Source organism: Opisthorchis viverrini, assembly GCF_000715545.1.
Source record: "Opisthorchis viverrini unplaced genomic scaffold opera_v5_250, whole genome shotgun sequence".
Lineage (NCBI taxonomy): Eukaryota > Metazoa > Platyhelminthes > Trematoda > Opisthorchiida > Opisthorchiidae > Opisthorchis > Opisthorchis viverrini.
In genome coordinates this window covers 636,112-657,078 of record NW_008751905.1, presented here as the reverse complement: position 1 = coordinate 657,078, position 20,967 = coordinate 636,112, and the positions used below count along the sequence as shown (strand labels likewise).

Genomic DNA, 20,967 nt, shown 5'->3' with positions numbered 1-20,967 from the left:
CTAAGGACCGCTCAGCTCCGGGAGTATCCTGTAAAGCGAGAGATAAAGCTCCAACGGGCCCTCTTAGAGATATTGCAAAGCTCAACTAAGTGAAATCGAGGTCGACCCTGAAGGGCAAACCCCAAAAAAAATTCCGGGAACAAGCAGCCCAAGCAAACTTGAAACCTTTTCAGACAGATAAAAACCCTTGTGGCTTGGTCATGTTAGGAATGTCAATGCCAATGACAAACATTGAGCTAACTCAATATAATGATGATCACTTTTAAATTGTTTAAGGTAACCCGAATCAGTAATGGGAGTTTGTGCGTCAAATTGAGGTATACATCAAGTAAAAGGAGGATACCAGTCAGAGAGCTCTATATCTAGTCCATTATTATGAGAATGATGCTCAGGCAACAGTTGAGAAGTGGCATATGATCAGACTTTAAAGTTCCTTCGTGATCCGTTCGCTTAGTCTCAGGTTGCTTCATGGTCCTAACTTGAAAGCCAGAAGCGCTCAGACGTTCACAGGGTTTGAAAATTATAATGGATCATGTGCTAAACAAGTATCTGCCACTGACTATTGCATGTTTTCACGAGTTACTGTCTTACCTATAGAAAAGACCACCTTGGACTGTTTTGCCCAACTGGAGGTCCTGGCAATACGCGTCACTCGGAGATACCGTTTTGGTTGTAACCCTACTCGAAGTCTTGATTCAATGTAAACATACCAAATTTTACGCCCATAGTGGTTCAACTGAATGATTCAGAATTTGCGAGACTCATGCCACCTATCGACGCCAAGGAAGATACTTTTCTAACGTCCCGCTCCAGCTGTTGTAAATCAATTTCTGCATCTAGTCTCAAGAATAACTAAGCTATGAAAGCCCTAAGGACCGCTCAGCTCCGGGAGTATCCTGTAAAGCGAGAGATAAAGCTCCAACGGGCCCTCTTAGAGATATTGCAAAGCTCAACTAAGTGAAATCGAGGTCGACCCTGAAGGGCAAACCCCAAAAAAAATTCCGGGAACAAGCAGCCCAAGCAAACTTGAAACCTTTTCAGACAGATAAAAACCCTTGTGGCTTGGTCATGTTAGGAATGTCAATGCCAATGACAAACATTGAGCTAACTCAATATAATGATGATCACTTTTAAATTGTTTAAGGTAACCCGAATCAGTAATGGGAGTTTGTGCGTCAAATTGAGGTATACATCAAGTAAAAGGAGGATACCAGTCAGAGAGCTCTATATCTAGTCCATTATTATGAGAATGATGCTCAGGCAACAGTTGAGAAGTGGCATATGATCAGACTTTAAAGTTCCTTCGTGATCCGTTCGCTTAGTCTCAGGTTGCTTCATGGTCCTAACTTGAAAGCCAGAAGCGCTCAGACGTTCACAGGGTTTGAAAATTATAAACGCGTTTTCTATAGAGGAGAATGTCGGTAGCTCAGGTAGCGTAGATGGTCGTTGGCTTGTTCGCTGAGCTGGACAATTTGGTTGCAAACGTTTCATCACTAATCGAGGTGACCAATCGAGGGAACAAGAAGGCCACAAATTCAACTTGAAAAACGCGAAAACTTTGGCATACGGAGACACGCGACACGGAAGAGAATCTCTGGAAGCATGGTACACTACGGCAGGTTCAGTCAACCGGTGCATCGAACTGGATCCAATTTAAGCACCTCTACGTGCAAGAGATCAACATCGCAACCGAAACACTCAAGGAGGACCGAATAATGGATTAACAAACGAAGAAACAAGGAACTCCTCGGAATCAAATCAATAAAGGTCACAACGGAACTCGGAAGGACAAAGGTCAATCCGACACCGACCAGACTAAGACGGCGAGGGATGCCAAATTCCAAGGTCACGTGGGCATCGGCGAATGAGGACACGGGATAAAAGAACAACCAATGAAACCGCCCGACAGAATGACTAAGCGCGGTCAAAGGTCTCCCCGGCTACCAGCACGTATATCAACACACACGTAACACTACTGAACGCACAACCACTAACCCACCGCTACGCACAACTACGCGCTGATGATGTCACCTCGATTGGTGATGAAACGTTTGCAACCAAATTGCCCAGCTCAGCGAACAAGCCAACGACCAACTATAAACGCGTGTATGCCTTACGAAAGACAGATGAAAAATGTGACTTGAACTGTAGTACAATAGAACATAGCCCACAGGAAGAAGACAGCTTGCCGAATACTGCAGTTGCCGAGCGTTTTGCGGACGGGATATACGATTTGCTCTTCAAATGAGGCCCGAATAAGGAATCAGTCTGATGATGATCGGTGGGTCTTGTCAGTTATTGCTATCAAAGGAATATACTTTAGGATTACTGTGAGATACAGACTAACAGGCGCTACGACCTACTTCAGCTTATGGAAAAAGAAACGCACGCGCAGAGGTATTCCTTCTCGTATACCTTCATTGTATGATCCTCTAGGTTTCGCCTCTTCGTAGCCAACATCAGGCCAGTCCCTATTGCAGTCTGTGTGATAAAGACGAGGTTGAGACAACACGTTGGAAAAAGCCAACAATGTTCCTTGATAAGACTGCTCGTCTAACGCCGTAAACTCCATGACCTTAAACCGACGAGGTGCATGATGCTGAAGGAGTACAAACTCAATGTGATTTGCGACGTATCAGAAACCGCATGGAGTCTAGTAGTCTAGTGGATCTCGCGGTACCAGACCTGATAGAGACAAGTATTTGTCTTCAGGCGCCTTTGAGTAAAAGAATATTTCCTGACGTTGCAGAAGAGAACTAAGGGCATCAAAAGACCTAAAGCGTGAGGGCTTGGTCTGGCCTCTGGTGAAGGCGGGTATCGTGAACAGTTGTCTCCAGAGTTGGTGGATAGTTTTGAGTGGTGGTTTAACAATGACCATTCTGATAGGGCGTCGGATGTTGGTGCCAGGTGAGATATTAGGAAGCGTTGTTTACTGCAGTTCGTACATGCTAGAGAAGACACTTGGTGCATGCACTAGTTCTGTCTGAGATTAGCGAAGAAAGGGTCAGAATATCGGTAGGAGAAAGGGACGACAACCATTGATTTAGCGGGTCCCTGTTGGAAACTCTCGTTCCACTTTTGTTTTCATTGTGTATTTCACTCAGTATTCGTTTGTTCGACCCAACTTATCCGACTGACTTTGAAACAGGTCTGTCGTTGTACAAACATGACTGTTTCACCTTCTCCGATGTGTTTCGCCACCACTATCGCTGAACTATCTCGAGCGAATGAAAGATACGCGAACCAGGATGAACTCTGACTGGTGAATGGATCTGTGAGTTGGATCGGACAGTGCGGTGGCGTGTGACTGCGTCTGTTATATTGTGATGAGGCAAGCTGACTCTGTTACGTTGGTCAAAATGAATCCAGCTGGGGCCCTGAAAACAACCGCCACAGAAGATCTACACAACGTAATGCGAGCGGGATGAAAAAAGCTAGGAAGAGTCTCGGCCATTGCTATATATACCTTAACGGAGAACCACACAATGACCATGAACTCGCGCATATCCTTTGGTCTGGTTTCAGGCAATACAGCAAACGTGCATGCGATGAAGCACTCGAGATATGTGCTCAACCAAAATGTTACTCGCAATATCCGGGTAGGACTAACCCGGAGTGAACAGGTAGCTAGACCGTCCGACCAAGCTAGACAGCCTGACCCACCAAACACACTTTCAGAGACATCCTGAGCTGACCTAGGCTAATTGAGGATGAGATCGTGAATCTCGGGAAACGGAGTAGCCACCACCGTGATAAAATGAACACGGGGCCAGGAAGTCGTATTGACTTTTCAAACTCAAGTTGAGAGGCGTTACCGACTTCTATGAGACGATTCCTGAGCTTTTTGAAATACCCGGGCGTGCGTTCGGGTGTGTGCCACATGCTCGTAATTCTCTAGTACGTGTAGTGGCTGACTTCCGGGGAGGGTTCGGGTTGATTTATCGATAAGATAGCCACAGGGATCCCTGTCTCGCTGACTAACCATGTGTCGCCAGCCTCATGGCCTGTGGCTGCAGTGTTGTCGAAGATGGTAGTGGGTCAGTAAGTCACACGGCCAACTTAGGTCCATGAAGGTAGATTTTAATTTCGCTATCTTGTTTGGTTAAGCCTGGTCGCAATCGCGACGTGGAATTCGGCAATGATGTCAATGTCAATGAGTGGATGGAAGCTTCTGGGTATCAAAGTTTGGTGTGAATCATTGTCATTAATTTGTGTGCCTGCTTCACTCCGAACCATGTTACATCCCATTTGAAACTGAACCGATGCAAGGTGACTGTACGAAACCAATACTAAAGTTGAATAAGTTATTGATGCTAAATCGATGTGCGATTTAGAGTGTTCATTGTACCTCAGTTACGCTTTCTCTCAGAAACAGTTTCGTTGTGGCATTGAGCTCGATCTCCGTGGACTGGAGTGCTGACGCAATCTTTCTTATAAGACTGAGTGGGCGCTGCTGAGGATTAATACCATCGGTTACTATTGTTCCCTGATGTGCCATGGCATGGGTCGTCCAATATGCCCGTTTCTAATCCATGACGGGAACTCGATTATTAAATCTCTTTTAATTTATGGATTGAATGTCTGGAAAGGCCAGTATATTATAGTCGGAATCTCCATCCTATGAGTCTAATACGTCATACATATTTACATTCTCCCATTTTAGCGTTTGTACTCAGTGTTCAGGACGATAAAAGCCTAGCTTCCTGGTGCCTCGTGAATTCTGCGACAGCCTAATTAGTTCAAAGCAAGCATATCATTGGTATGTATTTAAAGGTCATTAATCCCCAGCGGCCCTAATACAGTTTATTCCCTTCGAATAGGGACTTCTACCTAGAATGGACCACTTGGTTCAGGTCCGATGAACCTTACGATTCGACTGAAGGGCAGAACATAATACCTCCCAAACGGAACCGGAAATCTCAGTAATTTTGATTCTAATGCCAACACGTATCACTCCATTTCAGAAACCAGAAAAGGTTTGGTTAGGGAATTTGTAAGATCTGGCAGCTAACTAATGTGATCAGCGTTTATGCTGCCCATTGTGTCTGTTTACTACATGTACCACATCTAAATTTTTGAAACCGTAAGCACCCCAGGTGCTTTTGATGGGTGAGCACGAGGCCATTTTATCTTTCCTTTTAAGTTTCCCTCATTAGGGGTCTCAACCACACAACTTAACATGGTTTTACGGCACTAAGGTAGCGACATTATCAAACCGTTAAGCCGCCAGTGATGACGATGATCATGAACAGTGTGACGTCGGCGAGAAGACAGAACTGAATACCTACATAGCAGTCTGACCACAGCACCCATCAATATATAAGACAAGCGTTTGAGGCTGAATCTAATTGGGTGTCATGACTTCACCAAAATAAGCAGGAGCCACAAAAATATTACGGCAAAACAACTTGCCTTGAAACTCGAGTAGAAGTCTGTGACGTAGCTCTGGGGTTGGTGCCAAATCCAAGGCGGATTTTCCGTGACAGTTGATCTTCAGTGGGTCTGCACCGTATGCTAACAACAAAGAGCATACTTCCGCGCGCGATTTACTCGCAGCTTCGTGTAGAGGAGTGTATTGCCATAAGTCAGCAGCGTGTACTTGGGTTTGTACAGCACCGGCACTCAGCAACAGCTCACAAACGTCTAGGTGACCGTAGGAGCAAGCATTATGTAGCGGGATCAGGCCACCCTTGTCTTTGGCGACTACGTCCGCACCGTTTGCCAGTAGGATTTTCACTATTTTCGATCTAAATCAATTGAATTTGGATGGCAGTACAAGTTGTTGCATACCTTGGTTTGAAAAAACGAAACACTCAATGGGATAAAAGACAGTCTAATGGAGGAAAATTTACTTTAAAATTAGAAACAGCTAAAGTGCTTACACGCACGGAAGGATATGCATGATAGTGCATCACTGAGACACATGACAAGTTCATTGTCGTACAACAAGAGGCGAAGTCTCGGCGGAAGTTTCTGTTTGTTACTGCGCAAAGGAATGACGCACATCTAGTTGCGCTCAAACAACCACCAAGTCCTAATACAGTTTATTCCCTTCGAATAGGGACTTCTACCTAGAATGGACCACTTGGTTCAGGTCCGATGAACCTTACGATTCGACTGAAGGGCAGAACATAATACCTCCCAAACGGAACCGGAAATCTCAGTAATTTTGATTCTAATGCCAACACGTATCACTCCATTTCAGAAACCAGAAAAGGTTTGGTTAGGGAATTTGTAAGATCTGGCAGCTAACTAATGTGATCAGCGTTTATGCTGCCCATTGTGTCTGTTTACTACATGTACCACATCTAAATTTTTGAAACCGTAAGCACCCCAGGTGCTTTTGATGGGTGAGCACGAGGCCATTTTATCTTTCCTTTTAAGTTTCCCTCATTAGGGGTCTCAACCACACAACTTAACATGGTTTTACGGCACTAAGGTAGCGACATTATCAAACCGTTAAGCCGCCAGTGATGACGATGATCATGAACAGTGTGACGTCGGCGAGAAGACAGAACTGAATACCTACATAGCAGTCTGACCACAGCACCCATCAATATATAAGACAAGCGTTTGAGGCTGAATCTAATTGGGTGTCATGACTTCACCAAAATAAGCAGGAGCCACAAAAATATTACGGCAAAACAACTTGCCTTGAAACTCGAGTAGAAGTCTGTGACGTAGCTCTGGGGTTGGTGCCAAATCCAAGGCGGATTTTCCGTGACAGTTGATCTTCAGTGGGTCTGCACCGTATGCTAACAACAAAGAGCATACTTCCGCGCGCGATTTACTCGCAGCTTCGTGTAGAGGAGTGTATTGCCATAAGTCAGCAGCGTGTACTTGGGTTTGTACAGCACCGGCACTCAGCAACAGCTCACAAACGTCTAGGTGACCGTAGGAGCAAGCATTATGTAGCGGGATCAGGCCACCCTTGTCTTTGGCGACTACGTCCGCACCGTTTGCCAGTAGGATTTTCACTATTTTCGATCTAAATCAATTGAATTTGGATGGCAGTACAAGTTGTTGCATACCTTGGTTTGAAAAAACGAAACACTCAATGGGATAAAAGACAGTCTAATGGAGGAAAATTTACTTTAAAATTAGAAACAGCTAAAGTGCTTACACGCACGGAAGGATATGCATGATAGTGCATCACTGAGACACATGACAAGTTCATTGTCGTACAACAAGAGGCGAAGTCTCGGCGGAAGTTTCTGTTTGTTACTGCGCAAAGGAATGACGCACATCTAGTTGCGCTCAAACAACCACCAAGTGAAAATGTTTAGGACCGATTGGGAAGTCATCGTTTCAGCGAGGTTTGGTAAACAATAAATAAACAATAAGGAAACAATGATAAAGAACAAATCCACCGAATGTTTACCAAACCTCTCTGAAACCTCCAACTGACTTATACCTCCTACCCAATTATGCTACGGATTCAATGACCCATGGCCAATCACTTGGCGGCTATCAATAAATCCCCCGTGAGTCAGTAAAAACTACCGACCTGATAATTCAGCTATCGCTTACACACTCGCTCTAGCGATGCTTTAATGAACAGCTTTATTCAAGCCTCTGTATGCCTCTGATACCACACTGTCAGTGTCCAATACTACTTGATGAACTCTTTCCTATCTGAACTATTAATCACGTGTCTAGTAACGGATAGCCCGTTCATGTCCTCTTACTTGCCTACTCCATAAAGACTTTTGAGGCAGAGAAAAGAAACAACACAATGGAGGCCGTTAAGACGGCCGGTCACAGTCAAAAAAAGGTTAGGCTTGGCAACTTGATCGTTCGTTCAGCTCCCCACCAAAGTGTGTTAAGGAGCCTGTGCAGACATGATCTTAATGAAGCAATGTTGGTAAAAACCTTGAAGAAATTGGCACGGTGTCGTCGAAAACTGTAGTAATATACTGAGTAAATACTTGAAAAATGTGTTGGATAATCAAAGTACTGGTTGGTGCACGAGCCTACTGACCCTTTTATTCGCGGACCGGTTTCCTGATTCTACTTGGCTCAGAAGGCCACATAACAAATGGAACCAAATTATATCAACATGGCCATTCCAATCCCGAAGTTACGCACATATCAAGTTCAGTGTTCTCAGCCTAAAGATTGTGTCAATGACTCATCTACTGCGGCCACGTGACCGTGTAAGATGATCACAAGGGCTGTTCATAAGCTTTAGTACCTCTCTACTAAATCTGGAGGACTATACCAACACGTGCATCCACACATAGCGAAGGTTTATATGCGCAGCGTCATAAATCAAGGCATAAAAAGACACAAAATCCTTTATTGTTGACTGGAGTAGAACTGATCACAACATCGCTCAAAAGGACGGATAGAAAAGGGGAGAACGACCACTGGAGGCGATAGCCCGAAAAACCGCAGTGCAGAAGCAGTATAACTGCAATGACGACTGCGGTATCTGGGAAGAGGAAGACATGCACTGAAGGAAATACTTCGGACACACGACCGTCACTGGATGCGTATGGGGCTCATTGCTGCCACTGATATGACCTTAAACGTAATTCCATACGAAGATAACAGTTGACAAAACGGCTGGTTTTTCAGTACACCATAGTCACACTTCGATGCAAAGTCATAATCTGGCCTTCGTTGGACCTGTTCCACCCCACACCTGCCTGGGTGGAGGGGAGTAGCAGTTTAAGCACATGATAAAACTGTTGTAATCTGTGGACTAGTTTATTCTAAAATCTGTTCGATGTGCCTCCAAACCGCTGACCATGTGCTCCCACCAGCTGTCACCAAACCTTTGGAATCAGGTTACCATTGATCAAGTTTCTGAAACACGTAACAACATAGGAGGTACTGCATCCTTGTAAACTCTATACTTAGCAGGTAAGACTGCTACAAGGTCTCAGTTTAACGAAAACCACCCTCCCTCCCAAACCTTACCCCTTTGAAATAAGGCTTTGTCAATGGCTAATCTATAAGAGTCAATGAAACTGCCCAACTGTACAACTACATCGATAGGTTCATCGGTGACAAGCACATTTTCGTTTCATCCCAATCAGTCGCGCAGTATCACCTCGTAATCTACGGCTTTTTCACCAAGGGAATTTCTTCTAACTCGCCACCACTTAAATCAGTATGGCAAACAATTTCCAGCTAATTCATCATCAGACAAGTTAGTAGTTGAAAATATAGGTATCATATATGTTGTGTCTGATTGCTGTCTCCGCTTCAATGTCTCAATGTCGGAAAAATAATCGCCAACAAGGAACATAACCGCTTTATTGCGAACCAGCGAGTGCAAAAGTAACAAGGGGCTTCGTTGTATTTAAAAGGCACTTTTTGACATTGATCCAGACTGTCTGGTCGGTGTTTGGTGAACACTCATCATCATCTGAACACGCATCGTCGTCGGCTGCTGCTGAATTGATTGGATGACTGAATGACTGGCCCGGTGGATGCTTGTCGGTTTCCCTACTGAGATTTTGGTGGACTTTGAGGTGGGATTATTTTCAGGAATCTGACCATCCTCATATCACAGTCAAATTTCCGTAGTTTCACAACAACCTCTACTATTTCATACCGACAGAGTTATCAAAGGTTCCTTCACCTATTCTCCTCTTTAAACACGCCATTCAGTTGCAAAGCAATATGAAGTTTAGCCCCATCGTCAAAAATATCGTATTAGGGTTTTACAAGAGCCGAATATTCTGTCTTCTTTTGTTCACATCTGAGAAAGGTAGTCGAAATCGTCCTGTGAACTCATGTTTGAGGTGAACTTGAGTTAAGGATGGTTCAGTGATTGAGGCGTAGAACTAGGAACCGAAAGATTCGTAGTTCGAACCCAAAGTTGGCGTCTCGACCTGGTGGTACCCCAGCCCTCGTGCTTCCCTCGGGTTGCATGGCAGCTATGCAGTGAAAGGCTGTTACAAATGAATGACTTGTATCTCTCTTATATCTCTTGTATATCTCTTATTTAATTTAACCATGAGAAAGCAACCAATCAAGTCGGAGAATTTCTCTCCGGGATCCCTGAGAGCACTGAAAGCAAATAGACGTTTCCAGAGTGCATCGGATGGAAGCTGTTGCCACAGAAAATCCAATTGTAATGCTGTATGAGTCGCCAACCGGATTGCTTTGCACTGATGATTCAAATTCGACTGAAGAGGTGGGCGGTCGAATTGGACACACGTGATGAAAGAGCCAAAAATGTTTCAGGAAGGTAATTTGCGGATCAACCGTGACCGCAGTAAGAAGGTATGAGCATCAGCATCAAAGCATTTCTCGATTTCAGATGTCCACATATAAGCTCACTCATGTTACACAGTTAACCAAGAGGAGTTGATTTCTTTAGGATCCTTCAATGAAATCTGTCAGTTCTACAGAGCACATACTGACCAGCATCACCAGGGGATTATCAGACCGTTGTGAACGGACACAAGTATAGGTAGAGCTGCTTAATACCTTTCTTATAAATACCAACTACGCAAATCCAAGACATTTACTTCCCACTCAAAAAGCACAAATCGGTTGATCCCACCAATAGATATCACCGTCAGAACGAGCTATTTTTACTGAGTGCGACAGATGATTTACATTATGGTAACACTTGTATCAATTTCACTTCAGATTTCGAAAAATATTAACAAACTTCACAAGTGGTATTCCACCGAACTGAAACCAGTCGAAATCAGAAACCACCTCCGAAAAAGCCCATGATCGATCACATGGGGGCAAGTGAAGTTCCTCATGGGCATATAGCTTGCAGCTGAATAATCAGACTCAACGAATAATGTAATACCCTGGTAGCACATGCATTCGCCACATGACATTCGGTAAAAAAGTTCTTATAAACGGCAACTCCAACGTTGGTCCTTAGCTTCCTGCTCCGCCCAGAATGACATAAAAGCCGGGAAAGATTGAGACAATGCTTAATGGAGACTAAGGAAGATTCGTCCGAACGCGTTAATGGAGTTACACAGAATTTTCTACGAGCTCGGGCTGGAAAATTCCTAATAGAAGGGAGAGAAGTACCCAGTTGAAAATGCTCCATCCTGATTAACCTATGTTCGGGCTGAAGGTGTTCATCTTCTTTTGGTCCGTAGCCCGTTCGCGACACATCCGTCCGATCGGCGTGATGTAAGGCTATTTCGAGTGGCTCGTCCCCGGACGCCCCACCTTTGAGGACGCCGTTCGTCCGACTGCTGCTTTGATTTGGCTTGTGATGATTCGGGGGATGCTGTCACTTGTGAGTCCATCCATGAGGCAACAAGGATGTTGATATGAGAATTGATACAAATGACTTTCTACATGCCCTAGACCGCCGGACTATGTTAGAATTGTTTGGTCACCCTTATAATGTGGTTCAACTGTAGGGCCACAATCTGAAGTTGATTCTTACGACGTACTCGCGCCTTGGGTATGACCTGCATCGCCTGTTCGACATGCTATTCGAGCCAGCGTCAACCATGGATGGCGTTCACATCCTCCAATGCGCATATGGCCTTCATGTAATTGCTACGGTGCCACTCGGTCGTCCTCTTCCCCCTAACTTTCTGGATGGCAGTGGAGCGGTCCACCTGAGCATGGGGTTGCTAATTGAAGGGTGAGGACCGCGGGTAGAAGGTTGTAAGGTGTTGGCGGAATTCGTGAAGGCGGAATCAGTGAGACGTCTACTGCTGTAAGACGTAACGGCCGAAATAATCGTCGCGTCACGTATGCTCTGATTGGTCACCGGTTTGGCTGTTACTGTAGTGACCACAAAATCGTCAGGATGTGGTGTTGCCAGGAACAATTACTATCTGTAGCCATCATCGTTACTGGCAGCAACACCAGTAAGATATAGTGATACAAATGGAGTTGAATCCCAGTCACCCAACCCAGGCCCACGAAATCAAAACTTGAGTAGTTTGTGAGGCAGCAATCACCACTGAACTGAATCAACTTGGTTGTTACCCGCAGTTCCGCTTCCCGGTCAGTTCAAGATCTCAACAGGTGTATCGGAAACGACGGTAACTGGTAATTCTTCAATCACGTTTCAGCTTGCTTTGAAATCAGAGTGAAGTCAGAACCCGTATCACATTCAAGGGTAAACGGGGTACATTTGATGAACATTGGAACAAGTTTTCGTCGACAAGGTTATCTAATCCCGCACGCGGCGGTCACATCTCTTGAATGCGTTCAATTAGCACACCAATATTTGCACGAGTTTCCGAAGTTGTCTCTGTAGCATTCATCTTTGTGGCCTCTTCTATGATACGTGCCGCACCTATAGTTCTGATGATGATAATGATCTCCCTCATTCGTCCCAAAACGAACAAGTTAAAGTTGTTTCCTCTGTGGTTCGCTTGGAATTCGACTGTTTTTAGGTTACTTTGTATACCATGGCAGACTGAAAAGGCTGGGAATGTTCAACCATTACAACATCAATCTTAAGATCTATAAAACGCTGGTATTCGACGGTAAGTTTCTGAAATGTCAACTTCGGACCCCATTCAGTATGCTTCAGCAGCCGGCCCCGAATGCCTACATCATACGGTGGTTGAAAGTCAGTCACTAAAATGAACCACTTGAATTAATCCTCAACCATTGTGTTTAGCTTGAAGCACTCATATTCGCTGTTAACCACACCGTCAAATGAGATGAGAGCTTCAGTATCCTTTTCGGTGGTCTTGGGACACTGCTAGCAGATACTGGATAAGGAATCCTGCTCACTAGGATCCTAATAGTATCTATGACGCCAAGGTCATGAGAGAGTTTGGGGAGTAAGAATTTTGTGGACCGACCATCCTTAACTACCTCCAGTTTCCACAGCAACGGTCGAGCATTTTATGCGCCACCAAATTCGGAAAAATCGGTTTGAAACATATCCTCACACTTCCTGAACGAACCCTCAAAAGTTCGTCTAGGATAAGTGTTAAAACAAAAGTGGGTAATCGAGCTGGCGGAAGCATCTGCGGGAGGAGACGGGGGGCATCTGTTTTAGCCATATTCACGAACATAGTGCATGAGAATTTCAATAAACTTCGTTCGAGTATCTTCGAACAGCTTCTGTTAGTCTTGTAAAATTGCTTGGAGTCACTCTGCTGAAAGTGACAGCGTGAGTTCGAATTGTCATCAGCTGCCGTAAATTGCAACTTTAAGTTTGCTCTCCAGCATGCTCTTCCGCCCACAATGTTACAGCAAAAGGCACAGCAGATTGAGACAACCCGTAATCGAGACAACGGAATATTCCTGGAAATGCTTTCACGGAATCACCCAACAAATTTCCACCAGGTTGAGGTGGAAGCTTCGTGATGGGGCTGGAAGTGCCGAGCTAAAAATTCTTAGCCCTGATTGGTCCATATCCTGACCAATCAGGATATGGCTTCCCTTCGTGCGTAGCCTATTCGCTACACATCCGTCCAAACGACGCGATGTTTGGCTATTCCGAACGGCACGCCTCCGAACACATGCACAATGCTGACTGAAACCAAACATTTAGATCGGAACTTGACGACAAATATAAACGGAGTGTGAACCGGGTCAGTGGTCACACTCGGTATTCCCTAAAATTCCGACGTAAACATTTCCCTACCCTGGCGGACGAGCAGCCTAACCTAATACTAGGGGAGATATGAATGAGCCTCCAAACTGCTCGCACAAAACCCGGAAAGGTGACCAGCGTATGCATAAACTCTGTTCAGTAGAAGTCATGAACCGAGAAAATACAACCATACGTTGGAGTTACGTTAACACTGACAGCAACATCCCGAACGGAAGGGCCGAAAGTTTGGCTGTCTCCAAAAAACTGGAATGTGACAAAAGCTATGTGGAACTAAGGTACTCAGAACAAACTAGTTAAGTAACGCACCTGTTGTAACCCGCAGCCAAGTGTAGGGGTGTTGACTTGCGTCCATCTCCAGCATGACAATTCACATTCTGAGGAGTAAGTAGGCTGATTAGTTTCTCCTCATTGCCACTGCGTGCAGCCTCCAACAGTTCATCCTTCCGATAGTCACCGAGCAACGCCAGTCGGGCAGATCCATCGGCCAGTTCAACCGGTGTCTTACCATCCAAATTGCGAGCGTGTGGGTCAGCCTTAGCCTGCAAAAAGCAGTAAAAAGAAATTTATCACTTGTCACACAACTTTAGTCATTACTTAGAGTACATAAAGTTTTATGTGGGGGAGGGGGTAGACTAAACAGATAACTAGTAAACAACACGACGTTCTCCATGTGCAATGAATGTAAACTCCCATCAATCACCTCTTCCGTATATGCATCACGGGAATGAAAGTCTAATAAGAGACGTGGCGGTTACGAGTTATTTCTAGGTTATAATGCACTGGTTAACCGAAAGGCTGAGAATGCAAAATAATGCGACAAAAGGATACCACGACCCCAAGTGGGTAGAGCGCGAATTTACTGACCGGAAGGTCCGTGGTTCGAACCCGACCTCTGCCACTCGACTTCCCCTGTCTAGGCTTGGGCAACCTGGCAGTATCTCAGCCCTCGTGCTTCCTTCGGGTGGCATGGGAGTTAGGCACCGAAAGGGTGCTACAGCTGAAAGATTTTTTACCACGACCCCTCTACGTTTACATATAATGCGGTTATTTGTTTGGAGATAAAAAAAATAGGATCCGTGGCTCTCCTCACTGTAAACATACGTCTTGTTAAAAAAATGCAGCTAACTGGAGGTAAACAACATGCCAGACTGATAAGCTAGCGAACCACACCGAGATCTATATTTGGTGTCGTCGAGTCAAGTTGGTTTACAAACGAAAGTGGATCCACGCATCCAGCTAATGGTTACCAAGCTCATCATGTATGACATTAATATAGCATTAATTCAAATTAACGATCAGCCGGTTCTGAGGACAAAACCGCTCGTAATACCCATATTCAGTTAAAACAGAGTAATCAACAGGAATCCGGCCTGGGTTAAAGAAAAATTGACGCTTGAAAAAAGGGTTTCTTCCGTAGATGGTAAAATGAAAGCCACCGAAACTAGGCATAATGCCTTTGTCCCCTAGGCTGTGAAGCGTAGTTTTATGTTCCACAGTATCTCCATCATATTCGCTAATGACCGACAGCAGGTAAGTGTTGAAAGTGGAAGCGGTGGGAACCGCACTACCAATAGAATATGATTCGGATTTCATGGAAAACCTTCGGCATCATGCCGATACTAATAGGGAACTTAATAAACTAAATCAGCTATGTATAATACAACCTAACATTTTCAATGACTTGGCTACTGTGGGTAATCTATGCCACTGGTTGATCACGAGAAAGTGAGGAGTGAGAAGGATAAGTCGCCGCGTGTCACTAGTGGTTTGACACTGGAAAGACGGGAACAAAAAAATTCGCTAAGAATAAAGACCTCACGGAAAATCCTGGTAATTGAAAACGACCGGACATTTTAAAACAAGATCCGTTGTTCCTTGATGCATATATAAAGCCCAACCGAACGGGTTTTACACAGATGAATCTGGTGCCGGTGAAAGGAGTAAGGATTATTATCATTTATTTTTGAAGAGTATGGTCACAAACATAAAAAGTGAGTGCAAGCGATGGATGCGAAAGAGTAACAGGAGAATATGGGAGAAAAGAGAGAAACGTCTCATTCGAAATCATGCCAAGGACAGTGTCAGTCTGATGAGGTGAATCCCAAAGTATGTAAAGATTTTGGTATGGGGACACGCGTCTAAGGACCAACAACCAAAGAAAGGACAAACAATGGTGAATGCTCTTCAAGGCGCAGTGTGCGCTAGCACAGTCAAGACTCGCACATCAGGCAACAAAGTGTCCGTCATACTGGGTCTGGTGTGAGATTAAATGGCAATCATGGAAATCATTTAGTAACAAACACGAACTAAGCAGTTACAAGTCATTAGACAGAAAAGTAAACATCCCACATGTACATGGTCCTTAGAAACCGAACATTCTGACGTATTCCGCGTCTAAAGACCAACAACCAAAGAAAGGACAAACAATGGTGAATGCTCTTCAAGGCGCAGTGTGCGCTAGCACAGTCAAGACTCGCACATCAGGCACAAAGTGACCGTCATACTGGGTCTGGTGTGAGATTAAATGGCAATCATGGAAATCATTTAGTAACAAACACGAACTAAGCAGTTACAAGTCATTAGACAGAAAAGTAAACATCCCACATGTACATGGTCCTTAGAAACCGAACATTCTGACGTATTCACCTGAACTTTCCTGGATATTCATTGACTACTGCACAATAGTAAACGAACACTGCAAAGCAATTTACTTAGTGAACTTCATCTTCCATCAGACGCGGGGGCGGACACAAGACCAGAGACTACTCGCACGCTTTATCAGTAGCGTGCCCGTTACACCGGTACCCGTAAGTAGTTGTTTGCTGAGGGGGATATCAATAATTTTCAAGGGAGTCCACGTGTTTCTCGCTCGCTTTAACACATGCTTCGGAAGTTGTTAGGGATGAAACGGTTATCGAAGTTCCACAGAAGCCAAGGAAACTTCTAGTCTAAGAAGACATGGACGAATGCGCGCTATGAACCATGACTGTTCACCTACTGTCAGCAACAAACATGATGTAGTAGCGTATGTGCGTTTCAGGTACAATATTCTATATCTCTCTTCGAATTTCATACATAGATTGATCGCCAAATGCCCTCCTAATGTGTGCGTGAATGCCCCAACAGTCTCTCTAGCGCAAGTCTCCCCGTTTTTCACCAGAATACAAATGTCTTATATTCATCGCGAAGCGCCGTATTTGACATCAGAACAGTATGGAAGTGCTTCCTGTCTTCCAATTCAATTGAATGATTTCTTTCAAAGAAATACTACACACGAATGGAACAAGAGTCCTACGGCACGTTGAACTGAGCGAAAATATTCCGTATATTGCTACCTGCAGACTGACTTGGTCAGGCGTTCTCAGACCAGTACGCACGCAGAATTTCGTTGATGTCAGTCGACTCCCACATCTTGCTGCGCACATTTTCATATCTGCAGCAGCCATCCTTCCCCACGGTTCCAATCATAACATGCATGACCAAGTTAACCAAGCAGGACTGCTGTCAATTCAACTGTCCTGTGCTCGGCAGTTGGTCTCGTTCAACTGCCCACGCACTTGCACAGCAAGTGCGCGCAGGTAGCGACGCCGCATCTGTGTGCGACAGACATCTGAAATTGGTGAGTCATACCAAGATCGATGCCCAAGCAGGTGCACCAAGTGAATAAGCTGATGACAGTGCGTTCCATGGCATTTTCGAGTAAAACTTGCGTTCCGTTGGTATGTCTCATAACACTAAAAATCGGTACGGATAGCAAAAAACAGCATAATAAAAAAATTGAACCCCATGTATTCCGAAATCACGCCGGAACGCAAGCATGATTCGATCATTTCAAGAATTCTGACCATCAGGCCCGCCAAAATAGAGCTTTCATGTGTTCCCGTCTCAAAACTTGAGACCTCTTTGAGATCAAAGTTTTCTCCCTGGGAGTAAAATAATGTCCGAGCCGCCCAGTGTGATCGCCCAGTCAATGATGTCGCCTTGAAGAGGTGCATCGGGCATTATGGAGCCATAGTGTCGAGAAGCGACGAAACTAAACCAAGGCTAAATAAATCTCTAGAGCCAAAAAGTGAAGAAATGTCAGGTTAAAACTGCTGCGTTGCAATACGATTCACCGTGCCTTTCGTTCGCTCGAACGAAAGGAACATGTGTTATGGTCGTGACCTAGTCTGTTAGGTCTGGCACGGATGAGAGAGCCTATGTGAGTATGTCTTAATGTTTGTGTGCTTCGTATTAATCGCTCTGGCTGGTGCATCAACTTACAGTCGGACGCATGAGTGAGAAGCCGTCCTCTGAGGTCAAGGGTGATTGTTCAGCTTCCTGTCTCGCGTCTGCCTACTATGTTTATTCAGGTGTGCAGTCGAAACAAGGCAAATGAATGAAAGATTGGCTCTGCTGATGCGTGTTGATCTCGAGGGCCTCGAGATAGGCGCTCTGAACACAACGCTAAATAAAACTGAAGTATGCATGTACCGATATGATGAATCGGATCGAGCGCATGCAAATTTATGACAAATATACGTTTTTTTCTCCATTTTATTTAGAGTTACGGAGGTGAGTATCAGGGCATGGAAGTTATGTTCAGGTGTTCGCGCTTCTAGCTGTCTGGCTACCTGTCTAGTATATTCGGCCGGCCAGTCTGTAGAGCGAATTCCGTATGATGTGACGTGCACAGCTGTTGTGTTTCTTTTTGTTTTCTACAAGACATTTTCTGAGGCCGCTGTAATTTCCTCAACATGCCAAGGGACTTCCCTCTTTGGATTAGCCCCAATGTGGAAGCAAACGTTGCACTTTCTACACTTTGTGAAAATCAAGAGTCATATTGCAAACGTCCACCTGAGCGCCATAGTTTCGATGGACTAACTCCATAAACGCGTGATTTGCATCGACTGAGAGTCCGCGACCCGGGAGGTTCATAATTCTCTGTCTACAAAAGGCTGACTGGCGTATAAGCACGTGTACGTAGGCACACCCTATAGGCCTGTTCGTTACAACCTGAAAATCCCATGAAGTAGATAGGTATTTTCAAATCAGCAACAGCCTTGAGAGGTATCCAGTAAAAGCGTATTTATCAGAATTTGGTGTGCAAACTGTCCGGTCGAATATGCCAAGCGGACAGTTGAACAACTCGAGGAGGGAATATGTGGGCACAAACTCCATACCCGATTCCAACCCCGAAACTCCAAACAAAATGAAAAAAATCGAACGGGACTTTGTCCTACCTCAGCAACTCTTCGAATGTACATTCATCAGATTCACACCAAGGGCGCACACATCTTCCTATTAAGCTTCATTTGACATCTAGTGTCTCGGAGAGATAGAAATCGACATGCGTCCTGCGTCATCCACAAAGATGAAGTTAACCCTCCGTCGATCTGGCTTGGCCCGGCCATACCATTAAGTAAACACAGCAACTAGACCAGAAACTTTGTCAGAGTCCATCAGCTACAACAGAATTAAACACACATGCGCCCTATTGCAGTCCCTCTATCTCAACAACTTAGATATCATTAGGCTAACCACTACGCATGACGACAGATCCGTCTGGATATTTTCATTACGAAAACCCTTAACAAAACGCATCCATAATGGCCAAAACGTCGGTACAATACCGTCTCGATGCACAAATACACTCCTATAATTGCATTGTACTGTGATCCTCGTATAAAGGGATATGGTCCGTTCATTCAACCTACTTGTAAAAGCAGTATGCACACTTCCACCTTGCCCTTGATGGCGGCCTCGTGTAATGGGGTGTAATTCCAACAGTCCCTCGCATTTGGGTCCGAACCTGCAGTCAGTAACAGATGGACCACGTCCACGTGTCCAAATGAGCATGCGTTGTGCAAAGGGACGAGACCTTAAGAGGATAGGCATGTGAAATGAACGACGCGATGATACGGAGCAAAATATGCATAGGATTGTGGAAAAAATTAACCCATTCAAAGTCTGATAAATATTCCTATCATAAGAAAATACCAACCCAAGGCTAAAACAACAGAGAGGAAGAGCTTAGACGGCAACAGTTTCAGAAACCAAGAAAGTCGAAAATAAGCCATCCTAGTTAGTGCGAAAACGATTAAACGACCGCTGCCGATCGCTACAATTTAAAATGCCAACTATTTACACGTTAGTAACAAATACCTAACCTTTTCATTGGAAAGTAGTCGCTGCACACCCTTCGGATTACCCGTAAGATGGTCAAGCCCTTCGGACACTGGACTGTGTAACGAAAAATGCTCACCCCGAAATTCACGCCAATAAGAAGGACGTGTACCTCTGGGAGCGTCCCGATCACTGTGATAAGCTGTGATGGACGAATCACTTGAAGAAAAGGACCAAACAGCACACAAATACTATGAGCGAATTATGTACAGCAGCGCCGAGGTCACTGGCCTGTATGGGGCAAGTGTATAGGAGAGATAGACAGAAGTTTAACCCTGTTACCCCCGTATGGACATTTTTCAGGATTGCGATGAAAACGTAAGTGACCAGGAGGTGCCGACAATAAGCTGACCTCGGCCAGTTACCAGACAAGTGAAGCGAAACCGTTCAGATTCATATAACTCAAAACCTCGAACTAGAAATATTTTGCTGTCAACCGTCAGTTTTCCACCTACAAATACTGCACCGAAGTTGCGGCTGTCAAAGCTTCGTGGACCAAGGATAAGTAGGAAGAGGGAAGGATGATCACACGATGACCCAACCAGTTCAATGAAGTTAGATGGTTCTGTTGGCTCAGTATCACAGGGAGTGAGCTACGCAATGAACGCAAAAGCCTCCATGCAGGATCGTCATTGGCTGCGTGACACAGCCATATTTGTCAGGATCATGAATTGTTTCGTCCCGGGGGTCTGCATCCTGGGATACGACAGCTAACAACGCGGCAGAGTTGAATGGTAAGGGCTTTCATGTTTCGCTGCCAAATCCTGGACTGACCAACAACCCGATACACAGCTGGGTGAAGAAGGTTAAGGAAGGCAAACGGTCCACTGACATGAAGCACATTGTCCAACCAGTGATCAGTTGACCAATCAAGGAGCTTCTTTCAGGAGAATCAACTGGTGTACACCAGCATTACTGCTCAGATGTTCCCACGAGACCCGCACAAGGGTCGGAGGCACAGAGAGAGGTAGAGTGTTTAACGATCTTGCATACGCCGCAATCATCAGTAATCCATAAAGTAGGACAAAACGAACCTCAGCAGCGTACGGTTTACCATACACCCTCATCTCCAAAGACTACCATAGATTCTGGCGATCAACAACGCCAAAAGCAGCTTCCAGATCCAGAAAAAGGACCATTACTGGTTGTCAGGAGTGAACTTCCCTGCACGTAATTCTTGGCTAAAAAGCAGGGAAACTTGGGTGTGCCGGTGGAATCCACAGCAGCTCTTTAATGTTCAGGCTAGACGGGTGAACTGTAAGGAATACTACGGA

General features: G+C 44.9%; 1 protein-coding gene across 1 annotated transcript in view; it reads right to left on the bottom strand.

Annotated features, from left to right (window-relative positions):
* The window catches only part of T265_08999 (hypothetical protein), a gene marked incomplete at both ends in the record, with an annotated part of 38,084 nt that extends 25,275 nt beyond the window's left edge, over positions 1–12,809 (bottom strand). Inside the window, 7 exons of the mRNA XM_009174949.1 lie at positions 1,745–1,914; positions 5,409–5,747; positions 6,650–6,988; positions 9,806–9,933; positions 12,404–12,537; positions 12,591–12,703; positions 12,781–12,809. Coding sequence (XP_009173213.1) covers positions 1,745–1,914; positions 5,409–5,747; positions 6,650–6,988; positions 9,806–9,933; positions 12,404–12,537; positions 12,591–12,703; positions 12,781–12,809 — 1,252 coding nt within the window. The remainder of the gene's footprint in view (positions 1–1,744; positions 1,915–5,408; positions 5,748–6,649; positions 6,989–9,805; positions 9,934–12,403; positions 12,538–12,590; positions 12,704–12,780) is intronic.
* Positions 12,810–20,967: the final 8,158 nt, after the last annotated feature.